At 47.9% G+C, this 17,152-nt stretch overlaps 1 protein-coding gene across 6 annotated transcripts in view; it reads right to left on the reverse strand.

Annotated features, from left to right (window-relative positions):
- Window positions 1-1,514: 1,514 nt before the first annotated feature.
- The window catches only part of HGFAC (HGF activator), a 68,364-nt gene continuing 52,726 nt past the window's right edge, over window positions 1,515-17,152 (reverse strand). For all 6 annotated transcript variants that reach the window (XM_077302472.1, XM_077302475.1, XM_077302473.1 and 3 more), the window contains 4 exons: window positions 16,970-17,109; window positions 8,087-8,227; window positions 6,495-6,643; window positions 1,515-4,873 (listed from right to left, as the gene is read on the reverse strand). In XM_077302472.1, coding sequence (XP_077158587.1) covers window positions 4,709-4,873; window positions 6,495-6,643; window positions 8,087-8,227; window positions 16,970-17,109 — 595 coding nt within the window. In that variant the 3' untranslated portion in view covers window positions 1,515-4,708. The remainder of the gene's footprint in view (window positions 4,874-6,494; window positions 6,644-8,086; window positions 8,228-16,969; window positions 17,110-17,152) is intronic.

Here is a 17,152-nt window from a genome sequence, read left to right on the forward strand (position 1 = left end):
TCTAACTAACACTAACATGGATTTGTCTCCAACAGGTCTTGCCAGACCAACCTGGTTTCCTTTTTTGACCAAGTAACAGGTTTGCTGGATCGAGGAAATTCGGTTGATGTCATTTACTTGGATTTTAGTAAAGCTTTTGACATGATGTTCTGATGGATAAGTTGAAGGACTGCAATCTGGATTTTCAGATAGTTAAGTGGATAGGAAATTGGTTAGAGAACCACACTCAAAGAGTTGTTGTCAATGGTGTTTCATCAGACTGGAGAGAGGTGAGTAGCAGGGTACTTCAGGGCTCGGTGCTCGGCCTTGCTGCCTTTCCAAAGGTTTTCTAAAAGCTCAATAGAGAGGCCTATAGACTTTAGTTTGTTGTTAGACCACACCTGGTCAGATCACACCTGGAGTACTGTGTGCAGTTCGGGAGGCCTCACTTCAAGAAGGACGTAGATAAAATTGAAAGGGTACAGAGGAGAGCGACGAAGATGATCTGGGGCCAAGGGACCAAGCCCTATGAAGATAGGTTGAGGGACTTGGGAATGTTCAGCCTGGAGAAAAGGAGGTTGAGAGGGGACACGGTAGCCCTCTTTAAGTATTTGAAAGGTTGTCACTTGGAGGAGGGCAGGATGCTGTTTCTGCTGGCTGCAGAGGAAAGGACACGCAGTAATGGGTTTAAACTTCAAGTACAACGATATAGGCTAGATATCAGGAAAAAGTTTTTCTCAGTCAGAGTCGTTCAGCAGTGGAATAGGCTGCCTAAGGAGGTGGTGATCTCCCCCTCACTGGCAGTCTTCAAGCAAAGGTTGGATACACACTTTTCTTGGATGCTCTAGGATGGTTAGGGCTGATCCTGCGTTGAGCAGGGGGTTGGACTAGATGGCCTGCATGGCCCCTTCCAACTCTGATTCTATGAATCTACTTAGCTCATTACAGGAGCTGTCTACCTTAGCTGCTACATGGTTGAGATTCAAGATGGATCTGCTTCTCTGTCTAAACCAGAGTTCTTCTCAAACAAAGAGAGGAAGTAGAATTCTTTCTCTTCTTGCCAAACTTTTGTACATGACAAACCAGAGTCAGGCCATGGCCGGGCAGCTAGGAAATTTACATTTGAAAACAGACCATTTGACCTACTCTGCCTGTCCCACTAGTAACAAGATTAAAGAAACAGTTTAGCTCTTTGACTGGCAGTCTGTGGCTGCCTCTTGCTAAACGACAGTCCAACAATTACAGCCATCCACTTTAGCTGCTCAAGGACTGACAGTTTGATGATTTGTTCTAAAATTTTGCCAGCCATAGATGTCAATATAGACAAAAGGGAGCAGTTGGATTACTAGCATCCCTGTACTGCAGAGCCAAAGGCCAGGGTATTCTTTCAATAATTTCTTTTCATGGAGGTATTGAAGTACCAATTCATTTACAAGTGAGAGGAACAATCACTGAAGAAAATTTACTTTGAAAATGGGAGATATCTAGTAATCCGTTTCGGTTGGATCCTGCAATAAAGCCACACAGAAAGAAGAGACCTTTTATCGTACTTTTATTTATTCTGTATAAAGTTTGCAAACATTGCTAGTAGCCTTGGGATAGGTTTTTCTTTCTTTGTAGGTATAGATGTCAAGCTGACCAGTCAGTAATTACCCAGATCCTCCTTTTTGAAGATGACGACAGGTCCGTGATCACATCTTTATAAATCTTGAGCTACAGATTTGCCACCTCACCATTCAGACTTTTTAAAAAATTCAAATAGTTCTCCCATTGGAAGAAGACATCATTGTTTGCCCATTCTTCACTGTGGTCCTCCTATTATTTTGTTATTCTGAACATGTGTTCAGCATGCAGCTTTTGCTCATGTGGCTCTGAGGAGGTGGTCTAAGGAAGGCACAAGCATGCAGTTACAAGGGGGAGGGTTGCCAGGTGCACACTGGCTCATGTCACTGCTGGTGTGTGATAACCCATGCAGATCACATGGGAGGGTGTCAGGGGGAGGATGAATGGAGAACAATTGCTAGCATGAATGAGACCAGGAAGTGATAAAGGCTATTTCTAACAAGGCTAGAGCCAGCTGCACTCGCCCCCCCCCCCCCGCCCTCCCTTGGAGCGCAAGTGGAAGTGCAGAGGGGAGACACAGTGCAGGGCGGTGGGGCTATAGGTGCCTTCTTAAGCTGGGAGCCCATGTGGAGACCTCCCTTTGTCTCCCAGCTCCCAGCGCCTTGCTTGTTTCTTGCCCTCCCTTTCCTGTGGCTTATTTTAGATGGCCTGTTTTTCATTTTATGTTCTGTTCGGGTTGTGATCCATTGCTATGTTTTCTTTTTGTCCCAGCCCTGGCGGTTTAGGTAAGAGGCGGATCCTAGTTTTGAGGAGACCATGCCTGCCTGCTGGGCTTGGTTGGTATCGGGGGGACTCCATGAAGAGGCTGAGCAGCAGCACCAGGGGAGGAGCTGCCTGGCTGTGCGAGTGATGGTGGTGGCTCTAATAGAGGCTAACGCCCACAGGGTTGGGTTTGATATACTTTCAGGCTTCTAGTTTGTCAGGCCTTCTCTGTAGCCTTTTGTGTGGCTGGTGTCAGTGGCAGAACTTGTGAAGGATACGTCATGCTCAGTGGTGTGTTGGTCCTCTGTGGCCACTGTGGAAGCGTTCAGAAAACTGCTGCAAAGTACGTGAGGCATGAATTCTAGGACCTACTCTACCTGCGATTCTTTCTTTCTTTCTTTCTTTCTTTCTTTCTTTCTTTCTTTCTTTCTTTCTTTCTTTCTTTCTTTCTTTCTTTCTTTCTTTCTTTCTTTCTTTCTTTCTTTCTTTCTTTCTTTCTTTCTTTTCTTTTCTTTTCTTTTCTTTTCTTTTCTTTTCTTTTGCTGTCTAGCATTTATCTTCCTTAGAATTGAAACAATGCCTGTTTGTCCTATGGGTGCTAGTTCCCCAGTGTGTGTCGCATTGACTTTGTCAAAGGCACAGTTGTGTGTTCATTGGTTTTGCCCCACTGTCTTTGTTCCCCATGCCTGGCAAAAGGCAGGTGCTTTCCAATCCTACCGTGGCCAAGATCTGGACCATCTGGCTCATGGCTGCCTCTCCTGAGTGAACTATGCAGTCATAAGCATTTGGTAGTGGAAATGACTGTCTTTCCTCTGTGGCTGAATCTGCACTTACTTTGTTTATTCCATTGAATCTAGATCAATTTGAACTCGGGTCTTCCTCTATCCTCCCTCCCCATTGAAACAGAAAACTCTTCTGCATGTGATTAGGGAAGCTCAGAAGGGAAGGGGGAGCCAAGCACAGCAGGAGCCTCTTTCTTCATTTTCTTGAAGGGGAAAGGGAGAGGATTGGAGACATGGCACTCCTTCCAGCAGGGGAGCTGGTTCCATTTGATCTGGCCTTTCCAGGTGAGCCACTGCTGCTTGCTCTCCTCTATTAGAATAGATATGGGCATCTCCTTCCCCTTGTGGCATCTGTTTAAAGCTCTCCTGAAGAATCCTCCAAGGTTCCTGCCAAACACATTCTTCCCCGGCTTGGATAAGTGAAGTCCATTGTGCGCTAGAAGGCTGTCTAGAAAACCTATCCCAGGGTCTCAGAATCCAAATCCAACTTGCTGACACCAACCATGCAGCTCCATTATCACCTCCATTATCTTCAGCTCCTGACTCATTCCTCTTCCCCTGACAGGCAGGATCAAAGAGAACACCACTTGTGCCTCCATTCATTTTAGCTGCCTCCCAAGATCTTCATAGCCTTAATACGGGCAATTGTGTTCTTGGCCATCTTGCTCATTCCTACATTGACTGTCACATAGGTTGGTCAGTTTTGGCATCTGGTTTGGGCTATAATACTTTAAATATTTCCCCCTGGCAATCAACACACCTTTCAGACCCGTGCCATGAAGTCACAGCAGATTTTCAAGGCGCATGATATATAGCACCCCCTGGCCTTTCCTTGGTGGTTTCCTGTCCAGTAACATCTAGGGCTGACCTTGCTTAGTTTCCAAAATGAAGAAAAAGAATCGGTTCTTATATGCCTCTTGTTTCTACCTGGAGTCTCAATGCATCTTTCAATCACCTTCCCTTTCCTCTCCCTACAACAGAAACCCTGCAAGGGAGGTGATTGAGGGAGCCCTGATATTAATGAAGAAGAAGAAGAGTTGGTTCTTAGATACCGCTTTTCTCTACCCAAAGAAGTCTCAAACCAGCTTACAATCTCCTTCCCATTCCTCTCCCCACAACAGACACCCTGTGAGGGAGGGGAGGCTGAGAGAGCCCTGATATTACTGAAGAAGAAGAGTTGGTTCTTATATGTCGCTTTTCTCTCCCCGAAGGAGTCTCAAAGTGGCTTCCAATCACCTACCCTTTCCTCTCCCCACAACAAACACACTGTGAGGTAGGTGAGGCTGGGAGGTATTCCTGCTTGGTCAGAACAGTTTTATCAGTGCTGTGACTAGCCCAAGGTCACCCAACTGGTTGCATGTGGGGGAGTGCAAAATCAAACCCGGCTCGCCAGATTAGAAGTCCACACTCCTAACCAGGACACCAAGCTGGATCTTAGATATCATTAGATCTGATTATATCAGACTGGCCTGGCCCAAGTTAGGGATATTGTGAAGAAGATGCAGCAACAACAAATAGGGCAAAAGGGCTGTCTGTTCAGTACTTAGTATTGGACAAAATTATTATATCACCCTGCTGTTTTAACAAATTGTGAAATATATTGTCATCATAAAGAGCTACTATTAATCTTTTGGAGCTGTTATCTCTTTGATCCAGTCCAAATATTTGGTCACTCTTGTATAAACACCAGGCTTCTTTGCCCGACCACAGCCGTCTCCCCAGCTGACAATACCGTACAGGTAAGATATTCCATCCCTTTCACAGACCAGTGGCCCTCCAGAATCTCCCTGCATCAAAGACAGAGAAAACAAATCAACCGTTTCAGCATAGTTTTCTGGAAATCCTACTTTCACTAATTATTATCTCTTAGATAGTGAACAGTGTTACTTTCTATAACTCAACAGCATCTATAAATCTGAAGTGATTATTTTCATTCCATGATATTGTATCTGAGGAGGTGTGCTTGCACATGAAAGCTCATACCTTGAATACAACTTTATTGGTCTTCAAGGTGCCCCTGCTGGACTCTTTGTTCTGCAGCTTCAGACCAAAAAGCCTGACTGCTGGACTCTTATCTGCTAGGAAACAAGGGTGCTCAAGTATATCGATCCTGTATATACAGGGGCCTGTATATCGATCAGACAGTCTTCATAGTGTCATCAAAGTTATAAAGATTTATCCCCAAATCAGGGTTGCCAAATATCCTGCCCCATTAACTGAAGCTTGCTGTGTAGACATGGGCAGTTAAACCTTTCCATGGCATGAGGGTAAATAACATCCCTTTAAAACTGTGTTAAAGGAGTAGGACAGTTTTACTCCAGGTAGCTGGCAACCCTAACAGAGGCACATACAACCCAGCCAAAGTTTGCTGAGGCTAAAAAAATCCACTGTTCACATTCTCTCAAGGTGCACTTCTCCTAGATGAGGCAGCACAACAGCTGAACCAAGACTTTGGTTCTGCTTAGCATCCAGCCCACTGCCAGTGATCAGAACTGTGTGAATTACCCAAATGCAAAGAAGAAGAATTGATTTCTCTACCCGAAGGAGGCTCAAAGCAGCTTCCAGTCGCCTTCCCTTTCCTCTCCACACAAGAGACACCCTGTGAGGGAGGCGAGGCTGAGAGAGCCCTGATACTACTGAAGAAGAAGAAGAAGAGTTGGTTCTTAGATGCCGCTTTTCTCTACCCGAAGGAGTCTCAAAGCGGCTTACAGTCGCCTTCCCTTTCCTCTCCCCACAACAGACCCCCTGTGAGGTCACCCAGCTGGCTGCATGTAGAAGAGGAGTAGGGAATCAAACCCAGCTTGCCAGATTAGAAGCTGCCATTCTTTACCAGGACGCCAAGGCAGCCCTTAGGGGCCCTCTTCCCCTACTCCAGGCTCCTCCTATCTATCTAATTCCCTACCTCTTTCACTGTCTGCATTCTAACTGCCAGCCAAACAAGTGAGTTGTGGTGGAGCTGTGATAAGTAGCCATCAGCAATCAAGATACACATTATGCAAAAGCAAGGTACATATTATCACAGCATGACACAATGGCATTCCATAGGCACGGATGTGAGTGAGGAATAAGGCTGCATTTGGAATTATTTTTTCCATTTTTAAAGTAGTTGGTTTTTACAACTTGGCCTCCTGCTTTGAAATGCTGATTTTTAAAAAACTTTTCTGCTAGTCTGTGGCTGCATACAAGAAAATTGTTATGAGCTCCCCAAACCAGCAGGATCATTAAATGGAGGCAGCATTTCCCCTGCAAACCACCTTCAAAGATCATCCCAGAACGGACCTTCCAGCCAAATAAATTCATTGATGCAAGTGAAATGAAGTAGAGTAAAATACATTAGAATTAGTGGATTGCATATTACAATGTCTTACAGACTTATTCCTATGAATTTAAGAAGAATTATTAAATTACCTGGCAGGCATCTGATTTACTATTGAGGTAACCAGCACAAAACATATTTTCACTAATTTCAGCTCCATACACATCATGATGTTGGCACCTGTAATCGGGAATGACGGGAACAATTGCTTCTTGCAGAACTCTCGAATAGCTGGATGCATCTGGTGAAATGAATGACATAAAAACAGGAGTATACTTTCCCTAACAATAGTGTACTTTCCTTTAATCTTTCTTCTTGATTTAGGAGTAACATGAAAGTCCCTGATTACACCAAGGCAAAAAAGATTCAGAGATACACAAGAACGAGGGTAGGATTAAAAGAATTTATAGACTATTGTACTGAACATCAACTTAGAATAAATTATGAAAAAACAAAATAATGGCCTTTGTGAAGATGGGATGCAAATATCACTCAATGAATCCATCTTTTTGGAATCCCAGTCTGGATCTAGACTTTTGTCAATGAACTGGAAAACGTGCAATCTTCCTTCTTCTTCTAAAATTATATTTGTTGAATTTAATTCGATAATACATTCAAGGAAAAGAGAAAAGGGTATCTACACAGTGTAACCGAACACATAAAATATAAAATGCATTATAAAATGCACTAAGGATTCATCCCTCCCCACATACCAAGACACACCCACCATCACAGATTAATCAGTTGCTGAAAGAATTCTTTCTTGGAGGGCAAAATCTGCTTGGCTGGGACTCTGCAATCCTCTTTAATGAAAAGTTCTGTCTAAAATCTGCAAGCAAACTGGTTCAAGCACAGGCTTTATCATGTAACTAGTAATATAGCACGCTGTACCTTGGATACAGCGGGTGCTAGCGGTGGCTTTGCTTCGCGTTAAGACTAAGGCGGGGGGGGTGAAGTGTTGGCAGCAGCGGCAGGCAGCAGCCTGACGCGGCGGGAGGTGCTTTGCGCCTCCCACCGCACCAGGCCGCTGGCAAAGGAGCAACTATGAGCCGCGCTGCGCACGGCACGCAGATGCTCGGGGCTGGCAATCGGAGGGACCTTCGCGCCTGCCGATTGGTCCCTCTGATTGTCTGTCCGGAGGAAGGGTCCAATCCAGACCCTTCCTCATCCCAGACACATCCTGCCCCAGAACCCCTTACCACTTTATTGAGTCCGTGGCACCCGCAGCACCGCGGGCGGTGTTAAGATAGGGACGTCGATTCAGGTGGGCAGCTGTGTTGGTTTGAAGCAGGAGAACAAAGTTTGAGCCCAAGGTCACCTTGAAGACCAGCAAAGTTTTATTCAAGGTATTCTGCATGTATACAGAGCTTCTACCCAGAATTAAACTTGGTTGGCTTAAAGGTACCACTGGACTACAACTTTGTTCATATAATATGGAATGCAGCCAGAATCTGCCTTGGCAACTGACAGCCCACAGGAGCTGCCTTTGGCAAAAGAAAGGGGCAACTCTACCTGATAGGTGATCAAGGGAGTGGGGGCTGAGTGCTTCCCCACCACACACCCACACACACACACACACACGCACCTCCACAACAGAGACCCCTTTGGAGAAGGAAGTGGCCCTGCTGGGAAATCAACTGTCCCAACTGTCCCTTTCACCACCACACCTGTTTGCCAAACTTACTTTCATGCAAATGGCCCCATCCTGCTATCTGGCATTTCCAGTTATCAGGAAAGGTTAGTCCATTTTCCGGCAAGCAGATTGGCTGAACGAATTTGGACTTCACAGCACAACGCTGGTTGACCTTCTTCAGCTTCACCAAAACTGCCAAAAGAAGAGAACAGATCAACAGCCACATGCAAACCCCAGGGGTGGGTGGGTGGGTGAGAGATGCAATCTTAATTATTCTCTATACTTTACTTTAGTGGGGGGAGGGCAGTGCTTCCCTTTTGTGGAACATTATGTGAAGGAAGGTACGTGAACCCATGAAGCTGCCTTCTTCTGAGTCAAACTATTGGTTCACTGAGGTCAACATTGCCTGCTCTGACTGGTAGCAGCTCTCCAGGGTCTCAGTAAATGGTATTTTACAAATTAGCAGTGGCCCATCTAGGAAGGCCAAGTCAAATGGAACCAAAGGTAAGAGACATTAGGTGCCTATACATGAACAAAAAAGGGAAAAGCATGAGCTTTTCTATTGCAGATAGAGAGAGACCAGGAGGTATTCTGCATGACGCCAAATAAAACAGTTTAAAAAACAAGTTTAGACCGCTTTATTATATTACAATCGTTGTTCTGCATTGAATATAATCTGTTGAAAAACTACATTGCAATGCTCTCTGCATGAAACAATCCATAGCCCTGCCCCCTGTAGTTTTGCCAACTCTGCTTTGTTCTCTAATGCAGTCACTAATCTGCATAACTAAAGATCTTCTCTGCATGGCTAATACACCATCTCAGGCAGGCAGGAGAGAAATGAATCGGTGAAAAGCATCTTTCAGAAACAACATTTAAAAGACGCTTAAAGCACCGAAAAGGCAGTTCACCATGCAGAACAAAATCAGTTTTGCGGAGTAAATTAACTCTTCTGTGCAGAGCAGAAAAACAAAGGTGTATTTAGTGAGTTTTCATCAGCTTATCCATCATGCAGAAGAGGCCCAGGTTCAAGGATTTGGTGTTAATCTTTGAGACCATCTGTGGCCTGGGCCTAACATATCTGCGGGACTGCCAGTCTCTTTATGCCCCCTGCTCTAAGGGTGTGAATCTGTTGGAGGTCCCTGGCCCATGGGAGATTCACCTGGCCTTTTCACTCCTGGCCCTGGCCTGGTGGAATGCACTCCCAGAAGACCTGAGGGCCCTGTTGGGGCTAGCTCAGTTCTGCAGGGCCTGTGAGATGGAGCTTTTCCACCAGGTATTTGGTTGAGCCCAGAGCAAGGTAGATCTGAGCCCCTCCCAGAGCCAGCAAATACATCGTACTACCCTGTGCCCCCCCCATGCATTTGACAGCAACCTGGAATTGATGATGCTTGAAGTGTCCATAGTCTCCATGACTTCAGTGTGGATGTCTTCCTCCCCACCATAGGCTCTGATATATGCAGCTGATGCTATTGCCTCGACGGCTGCGTTGGAAGAGATGTACAGTTCTCCATGTAGACGAGACTGTGGTGGACAAGACTGGAACACAGGGTAATGGATGCTCACATCTTGCAGGGTGCTTCTCCCAGTTTTCTTTCTGATCAGGAGGTAGGGGCTCATTCCAGTCTTTAGGTAGGGAGAGCAGGCATGGCTTGTCTTCCATGGACAGGGCTGCATCGTTGTTTTCCTTTGTTGTCTCGAATACTGTTGATCTCAAGGTAGTCTTGGGGCCCATCTCAGATAGGGTGAAATGCTCCGGACAAGGTTTCAGATTCGCAGACATTTTCAGGGAAGGTCGTGGTGAGGACACTTGCCTGAGTCGGTGTCTTCAGACGGTTCTCACACACATTCCCTATGATGATTCAGCCAAGCTCCAACTTCTCGGCATGCGGGGTGCCCTGAGGGTTTGTTACCAGTTCTAGGCATGCCAGGAGGTCTGGAATGTCTGTTCCTAGAAGGAGCAGGATGTCTGCTTCAGGGTCTGAAGCAAGGATGTCTTTTGTGATTCACCTCAGGTAAGAATGGCAGCTCACTACTTCAGATGTAGGGACCTGGTTGTGGTCATCCAGCAAGGCATCACATTCTAACAGTGTTCTGCCCCATTCCCATTGACTTAGGTGATCTTCATCCATTTTTTGGTAGAAGTGGGGAGTCTCCCCCCAACCCCAGGATTGATCTAGGCAAGCAACTATTGGGTCAAGATTGCCACCCCCTTGAAATGCTCCCGGGCAACTGTTAGGAGTTGCTGCATAGTCACAGAGGAAGGAAAGAAATTCAAGAGGAAGTGCAGCCGCCGCTTGCAACATGGGTAAGGGCAGCCCTCCCCTGGCCACATGGCTACAGGGACGTGGCCACAACCTCCCACAGCCACATCATGCAGTGGACCTCAGCCACATGTATGGAAGATGACAGCGTTGGGTTCAACCACATTGCTTATTTTACTGCTTTTATATGTTAACCCTTAAGTGTTTAAGAGGCTGCTGATCAGCATTTTTCTAGTGGTTTTATAACTGTTGTGTATGCGAGGCAGCAGAGGGCTGAGCTTGGTGTCTAGAGCAGGATCCAAGCAGCCCTGAAGACCAGCCAATGAGCTGTTGGGTCCCCACCCATGGGGCCCAATGAGTTTGAATCAATCAAGCACCGCTAAGCCAATCAGGCTCGGCCTAGGGGGGGTTCAACCTCCTGTACATCTTTAATCACTCCTGCGGTATTAAATAAAAGGGTAGGCCACCTGGGGAGGAGTTAGGGCGGGCCCTGTCCAGGATAAAAACTCCGAGGGCCCAATCAGGAGCCGCTTCGTGGCTCCTGATTGGGCCCTCCGAGTGTCCATCCAGGGCCAAGCAGCCAATGGGTAGGCACGCAAAACGCCTCCCTATGGCCCCCTCACCAGGACAGACCAAAATTCCATTCACCCACCTCAGTCTGGCTGCCAGTCTGCTCCTGACCACCAAAGGGAGAGGAGGCCAGTAGGGCTGCCAAGGGGGATGAGAACAGAGGCTGCGCCAGCCCTTTTCGCCCCAAGGCTGTCCTAACTGCCATGTCCAACTGTAATTGCCTCAGAACCCTGACAGAGCTGGAAGGAGGCTGCAGAGTGCCCCCCCCCCTTCAGGCCTGCTGTGAAGGAGCCTCTGACAGGCCCTGACTGAGGGGAGTGAGGCATTTTCCTTCAGAGAGCAACACAGGGGAGCGTGAGGGCCTTCCTTTTGAGGGGGGGGGACTTTCCCTTCTGCCAAACAGTTGCCTGACAGGGAGGCCACAGAAAAGCCCCTTCTCATTGAAAATACTGCTCTGGCGGGGGGTAGACACAGCCAAGCCATGTGTCTTTATTCTTTGCAACTCTCTGCAGATTTGAGGCCACTGCACCGCGTTATTCTGCAGAGGAAACTGGCTCTTTTGTCTCCTGTTTCATCTACACAACAACCCTGTGCAGTAGGCTCAAGTCTTTCAATTCAACAACAAACTGTGTGGGAAGCCTAAATGTTTCTTCTCTACCACAACTCTGTCCAAAGTAGCCCTTTCTGCCTGGGGAGCTGATCTTTATACTCTGCAGGTGAGCTGTAATTCCAGGAGGTCTCCAGGCCACACCTGTAGGTTGGCTACCCCTGGGTTGGAAATCTTCCTCTTAGGATTGCCAGCTTCCCTGTGAGGCTCGCTACCCCACCTCCCTCATGTGGAGTCTGCTATGGGGAGAGAAAGGGAAGACGATGGAAAATGCTTTGAGACACCTGAGGCCTGCTGGGTCACAGCGGCCCATTCCCAGTTCTCTCAGATTTCTCACAACCCTACATACCTCACAGGTTGACTATTGTGGAGAGACGAATGGAAAAGGTGTTTGTAAACCGCTTTGAGACTCCTTTGGGTAGTAAGCAATAGGGTACAAAAATCCGTTCTTCTAAGGAGCAACCATGAAAGAAGCAAGTGGGCACATAACATTTTACCAACAGTGAAAACATGGGAGACATGGGAGAAACATGGGGAAAGGGTGGACACCTGTGTACTGTGACTACCCCAAGTGTATTAGGGCAGAGGGGCATTTCGGTGAATGTGGCCTAATTCACACAAGAAGGGAAATGATGCAGAACTGGGAGGAATTGGTTGCTATGTAATCTTCCCTAAGAAGAGTCTTCAGTCTGATTTTCCCTTCACATATCTGAGGACATGGCTCTGGAAAGCTCATCTGTATGCCAAAATTCCCAAAGGTCCGTCCTCTCCCACACTCAACGAACATTCCACACCACAGGTTCTTGACACCCATGCCCTCATTTGCCACCACAACCTCCCACACAACACACACATTCAACCCCATGCCCTTACAGAGCTGGACAACTCCTCCCCTTCCTCTTCCCACTGCCAAGCGCTAGCGCCCGTTGTATTCTTGGATACAATGGGCTTTGCCCTAGTATGTATGAAGAAGAAGAAGAAGAAGAAGAAGAAGAGAAGAAGAAGAAGAAGAAGAAGAAGAAGAAGAAGAAGAAGAAGAAGAAGAAGAAGAAGAAGAAGAAGAAGAAGAAGAAGAAGAAGAAGAGAAGAAGAAGAAGAAGAAGAAGAAGAAGAAGAAGAAGAAGAAGAAGAAGAAGAAGAAGAAGAAGAAGAAGAAGAAGAAGAAGAAGAAGAAGAAGAAGAAGAAGAAGAAGAAGAAGAAGAAGGAAGAAGAAGAAGAAGACGAAGAAGAAGAAGAAGAAGAAGAAGAAGAAGAAGAAGAAGAGAAGAAGAGAAGAAGAAGAAGAAGAAGAAGAGTTGGTTCTTATATGCCGCTTTTCTCTATGAGAAGGAGGCTCAAAGCGGCTTATAGTCGCCTTTCCATTCCTCTTCCCACAACAGACACCCTGTGGGGTGGGTGAGGCTGAGAGAACCCTGATATCACTGCTCGGTCAGAACAGCTTTCTCAGTGCCATGGCGAGCCCAAGGTCACCGAGCCCAAGGTCACCCAGCCGGTTGCATGTGGGGGAGCGCAAAATCGAACCCGGTATGCCAGATTAGAAGTCTGCACTCCTAACCACTACACCAAACTGGCTTGAGCCATTCGACCCCAGCCACCCGACCCGATGGCAAAGCTACAAGAAACGTTTCTGCCATTTCCTCACGGCCAACGCCATAACCGATGTGGCGAGGATACGGGCACTGTCCCTGAGATCCTGTGGGGCCACCATCTTTGACCTGGCCTAAGACCTCTTTGCACCCGATGATATGGACGTCGCAGATCTGGACCAGATCCTCCGCAAGCTCCAGGAGCATTATGACCCACAACCAGGGGAGATCGCTTGCTGGTATATTTTCTTCCAATAGAAAAAAGAACCCATCCTAGGCTACAATAAACCGTTTCACAATGAATGCAACAAACGTGACTAATCTCTTCTTTTTATTTGAACAACCAAAACGGCGTCTAGATTATAACCGTTTTCAAGTCAGTTTTCATCAGTGGTTGTTTTTGTTTGCTAATGAAGTCCTTCAATAGGATCAATTCTTCTTGGCAGGATTTAAATAATATATATGTGGCCTTTGGCTCACAGGTACGGGGCAGCCTAGTCAAAAGAACAGGGGAACAGACCTTCAAAGACGTGCTGGAAGACACCGACAATGCTGTTGCCGCCAACCGCAGCGCCAGGGCTGTCCGAGGCCACAAGGCATCAAGGTGCCCACCAGCAACGCAGTCTACGACTGCCGTCCACCATGAGCACCTGAGTGAGGATGACGGGGACGAGGAGGCCAAGGTGAACCACAATGAGGTTTGGCCGCACCACTACCCAGTACCCCCGACGAGGCCGTGCACTAGTTGCACAGGCCCACACGGATGCAATGCGTGCCGATTCCACGATGCAATCTGCCGTGTCTGTGACAAGAAAGGGCACATCTCCTGGGTGTGCTGCTCACAGCAAGATTCTGCGACCCACCCAACGGCATACGAGAGTGCATACCTGCAACTGAGGACCCATAAAAGTAACCGGGGGCAGCGCGAGACAGTCAGCCACCAGCAGTGCCTCTTGACCAACAGCACCTGCACCATCATATTGAACTCCACATGGAATGGAAAGATACGACTGGGGGTAAGCATAGAGCGGGCCCTTTGCACCATGGAACTGGATACAGGGTCGTTGCTCTCAATCATTTCAAGCACAACCCTCAGGCGCCTCTGCCCAAATCGGGACCCCCTCCCAGCCCCTTAGGCTACCTCGTAAAGGACTACATGGGAGGACGGGTACCGATCAAGGGTGTGGGGGACTTCCATGTATGTTTCCGAGACATTGCAGGGAGGTTGCCCCGAGTAATTGTCCAAGGGGAACGGACCAGCCTTTTGGGACTAGACTGGGTCGAGCCGCTGGGAATCACCATCAGCGGAATCCATCGAGTCCATAAGCTCCAAACCATGTCGCTAGAGGACGTTCCCAACCGTTTTCGATGAATCGCTTGGTTGCTACACCGGGCCGACAATCTCATTGGCCTTCGACCCTCAGGTGGTACCTATTCAGCTCAAGGCCCGGCGGGTCCCGTTTGCACTGAAGCCCTGCATCGACGCAGAACTGGACAAGCTCCTGGCGCAAGGCATGCTTGAGGCCGTGCCAAGCGCACACTGAGAGACCCCGATCGTGACCCCATCAAGCCAAACGGGGACGTACACATGTGTGCGGACTACAAATACACGCTAAAGTGAGCCAGTTTGGTGTAGTGGTTAGGAGTGCAGACTTCTAATCTGGCATGCCGGGTTCGATTCTGTGCTCCCCCACATGCAACCAGCTGGGTGACCTTGGGCTCGCCACAGCACTGATAAAACTGTTCTGACCAGGCAGTGATATCAGGGCTCTCTCAGCCTCCCCCACCCCACAGGGTGTCTGTTGTGGGGAGAGGAAAGGGAAGGCAACTGTAAGCCACTTTGAGCCTCCTTCGCGTAGAGAAAAGCGGCATATAAGAACCAACTCTTCTTCTTCTTCTAAATAAAGCGCTGCAGCAGCACTCATACCCAGTTCCGGTAATTAGCCATCTTCTGGCATCGCTGGCAAAGGGCAAGATATTCACCAAACTCGACAAATTGCCTATCAGCAATTGCCAGTCAACAAGGCAGCGGCCAAAGACCAAACAATCGTCACCCACCGAGGGGCATTAAGTGTCAAGCGGCTACAGAGTCAGCCAACGGGATCTTCCAGAACCTGATGGAAGATCTTCTCAAAGGAATTCTGGGGGTAATTCCATATTTTGATGATGTCCTCATGGCAGGAGCACAGTCCCGGAACTCGCCAGCTGACTCAGGGATGCCCTGCGCTGCCACACCGCAGCCGGGCTGAAGTGGAAGCGAGAAAATACCACCTGGGTGTCCCCGAGGTGGAGTTCCTCGGGAATCCACTGAACTGTGAAGATTTTTAGAGGAATTTTACTATGCATTTTTTATAATGTACCCATCAATTATACAATTTTATATATTTTAAATTTTTACAGGTTTTGCAATTTTCTATTCTGAAATGTTTTTTCTTACTATCTGTTTTATCTGGCCGCAGTGCTGTATTAAAATAAATTTAATTTGAAATTTGATCCACTCAACTGAGGACAAGGTGAAGGCCATCCAAAAGGCACCTCCACTGACAACCAAACATGACATCCAAGCTTTCTTGGGCCTCCTGAACTTCTACCACTCTTTCTTGCCCAACAAGGCCACCGTTGCAGAGCCTCTACACAGGCGCCTCGACAAGAAGACTCCCTGGGTCTGGGGGCCCAAGCAGAAGTCCGCCTTCGACTCGGTCAAGCATCTCCTCATGTCCGACTGTGTATTGGCCCACTTTGATGAGATGCAGTCGGTCATATTGGTCTATGATACCTCACAACATGGGATCGGTGCCATCCTAAGCCACCGCCTGCCTGATGGACGCGATGCTCCAGTGTCTTTTTACTCACAGACACTGTCTGCTGCTGAGCGGAACTACGGCCGCGCCACACGTCTTTGCGTCAGACGATCCAGTCTATGTCCATAACTACAGCGGCGAGCCCAACTGGATTCCAGCCACCGTTATGGATGCAACGGGACCAGTGTCCTATGGGGTCCAGTGCAAGGACGGATGGACCCTCCGGCGACACCTGGACCAGTTGCGCCGCCGTGAACACCACATGCAACCAGACGGAGGGACACCCGAGGCCACTGCCAATACTGCGCCCAGCGAGACACAACAACCCTGCAGCCTGGTAGCCAAACAAAGGTCACCCAGGTCGGAAGCGGCGGCAGTGGCGGCCCCCAGAAGTTCGGCAGTGCAGTCCGGCAGGGGCCGGCCCCTGCCAGCGCAAGAGCCATGTTGGTCAGGATGGACCCGTGTGGCCCCAGATACCTACAGGACTTCATCCATCACCTCCTGAGTGACTATCTAAGGGGGGAGGGGAGTTGTGTATGCGAGGCAGCAGAGAGCTGAGCTTGGGGTCTGGAGCAGGATCCAAGCAGCCCGAAGAACAACCAATGAGCTGTCGGGTCCCCACCCGCGGGGCCCAATGAGTTTGAATCAATCAAGCACCGCTAAGCCAATCTGGCTCGGCCTAGGGCGGTATCTAAGTGGGGGCTTGTCCAGGCAAGTCCCCAGTCTGGGTGGTGACCTTCAACATGGACCCCCTCCTGGGAGCAATAAACAGCTGCTTGATGCACAACCGCGTCCCGCTTATTTCCTAGCGAACCCCCCGTACAACAAGAACCATTTTGTTATTACTGTTGACTGACTCCTTTAGGGTCATCTGACATAAACTCTGGGAAGAGCCACAGATGTGCAACTGAAAGGAAATGGATACTGAGAATGCTCCATCACAGATGCAGTAGAGGAAACGTTCTCAAACATTTTTGTATTTTTCTCTGCACAGTAGTAGCATGCTACATTTCTAATTGTACAGTAAAATGATAAAATATGTTCTTGACTAAACGACTGACAGGTGCTTGTGGGAAATAAAGCCAGAAACAAGAAAAAGCCTCACCAATATCATTTTCAGTTGGGTTGTAAACTGTGTAATCAGGAAACATGATGTACTTCTCTACCTCAAATTCTTGAGTAATGTCTGTTGTTTTATTGAAAAAATGCTGTCCCAAAACAACCTGGATCGTTGACTTCAGTGGGCTGAAGAGAAGGCAAACAGGACGCAATGTTACAGGCTTGGGAT

Source organism: Paroedura picta, chromosome 10 (assembly GCF_049243985.1).
Source record: "Paroedura picta isolate Pp20150507F chromosome 10, Ppicta_v3.0, whole genome shotgun sequence".
Lineage (NCBI taxonomy): Eukaryota > Metazoa > Chordata > Lepidosauria > Squamata > Gekkonidae > Paroedura > Paroedura picta.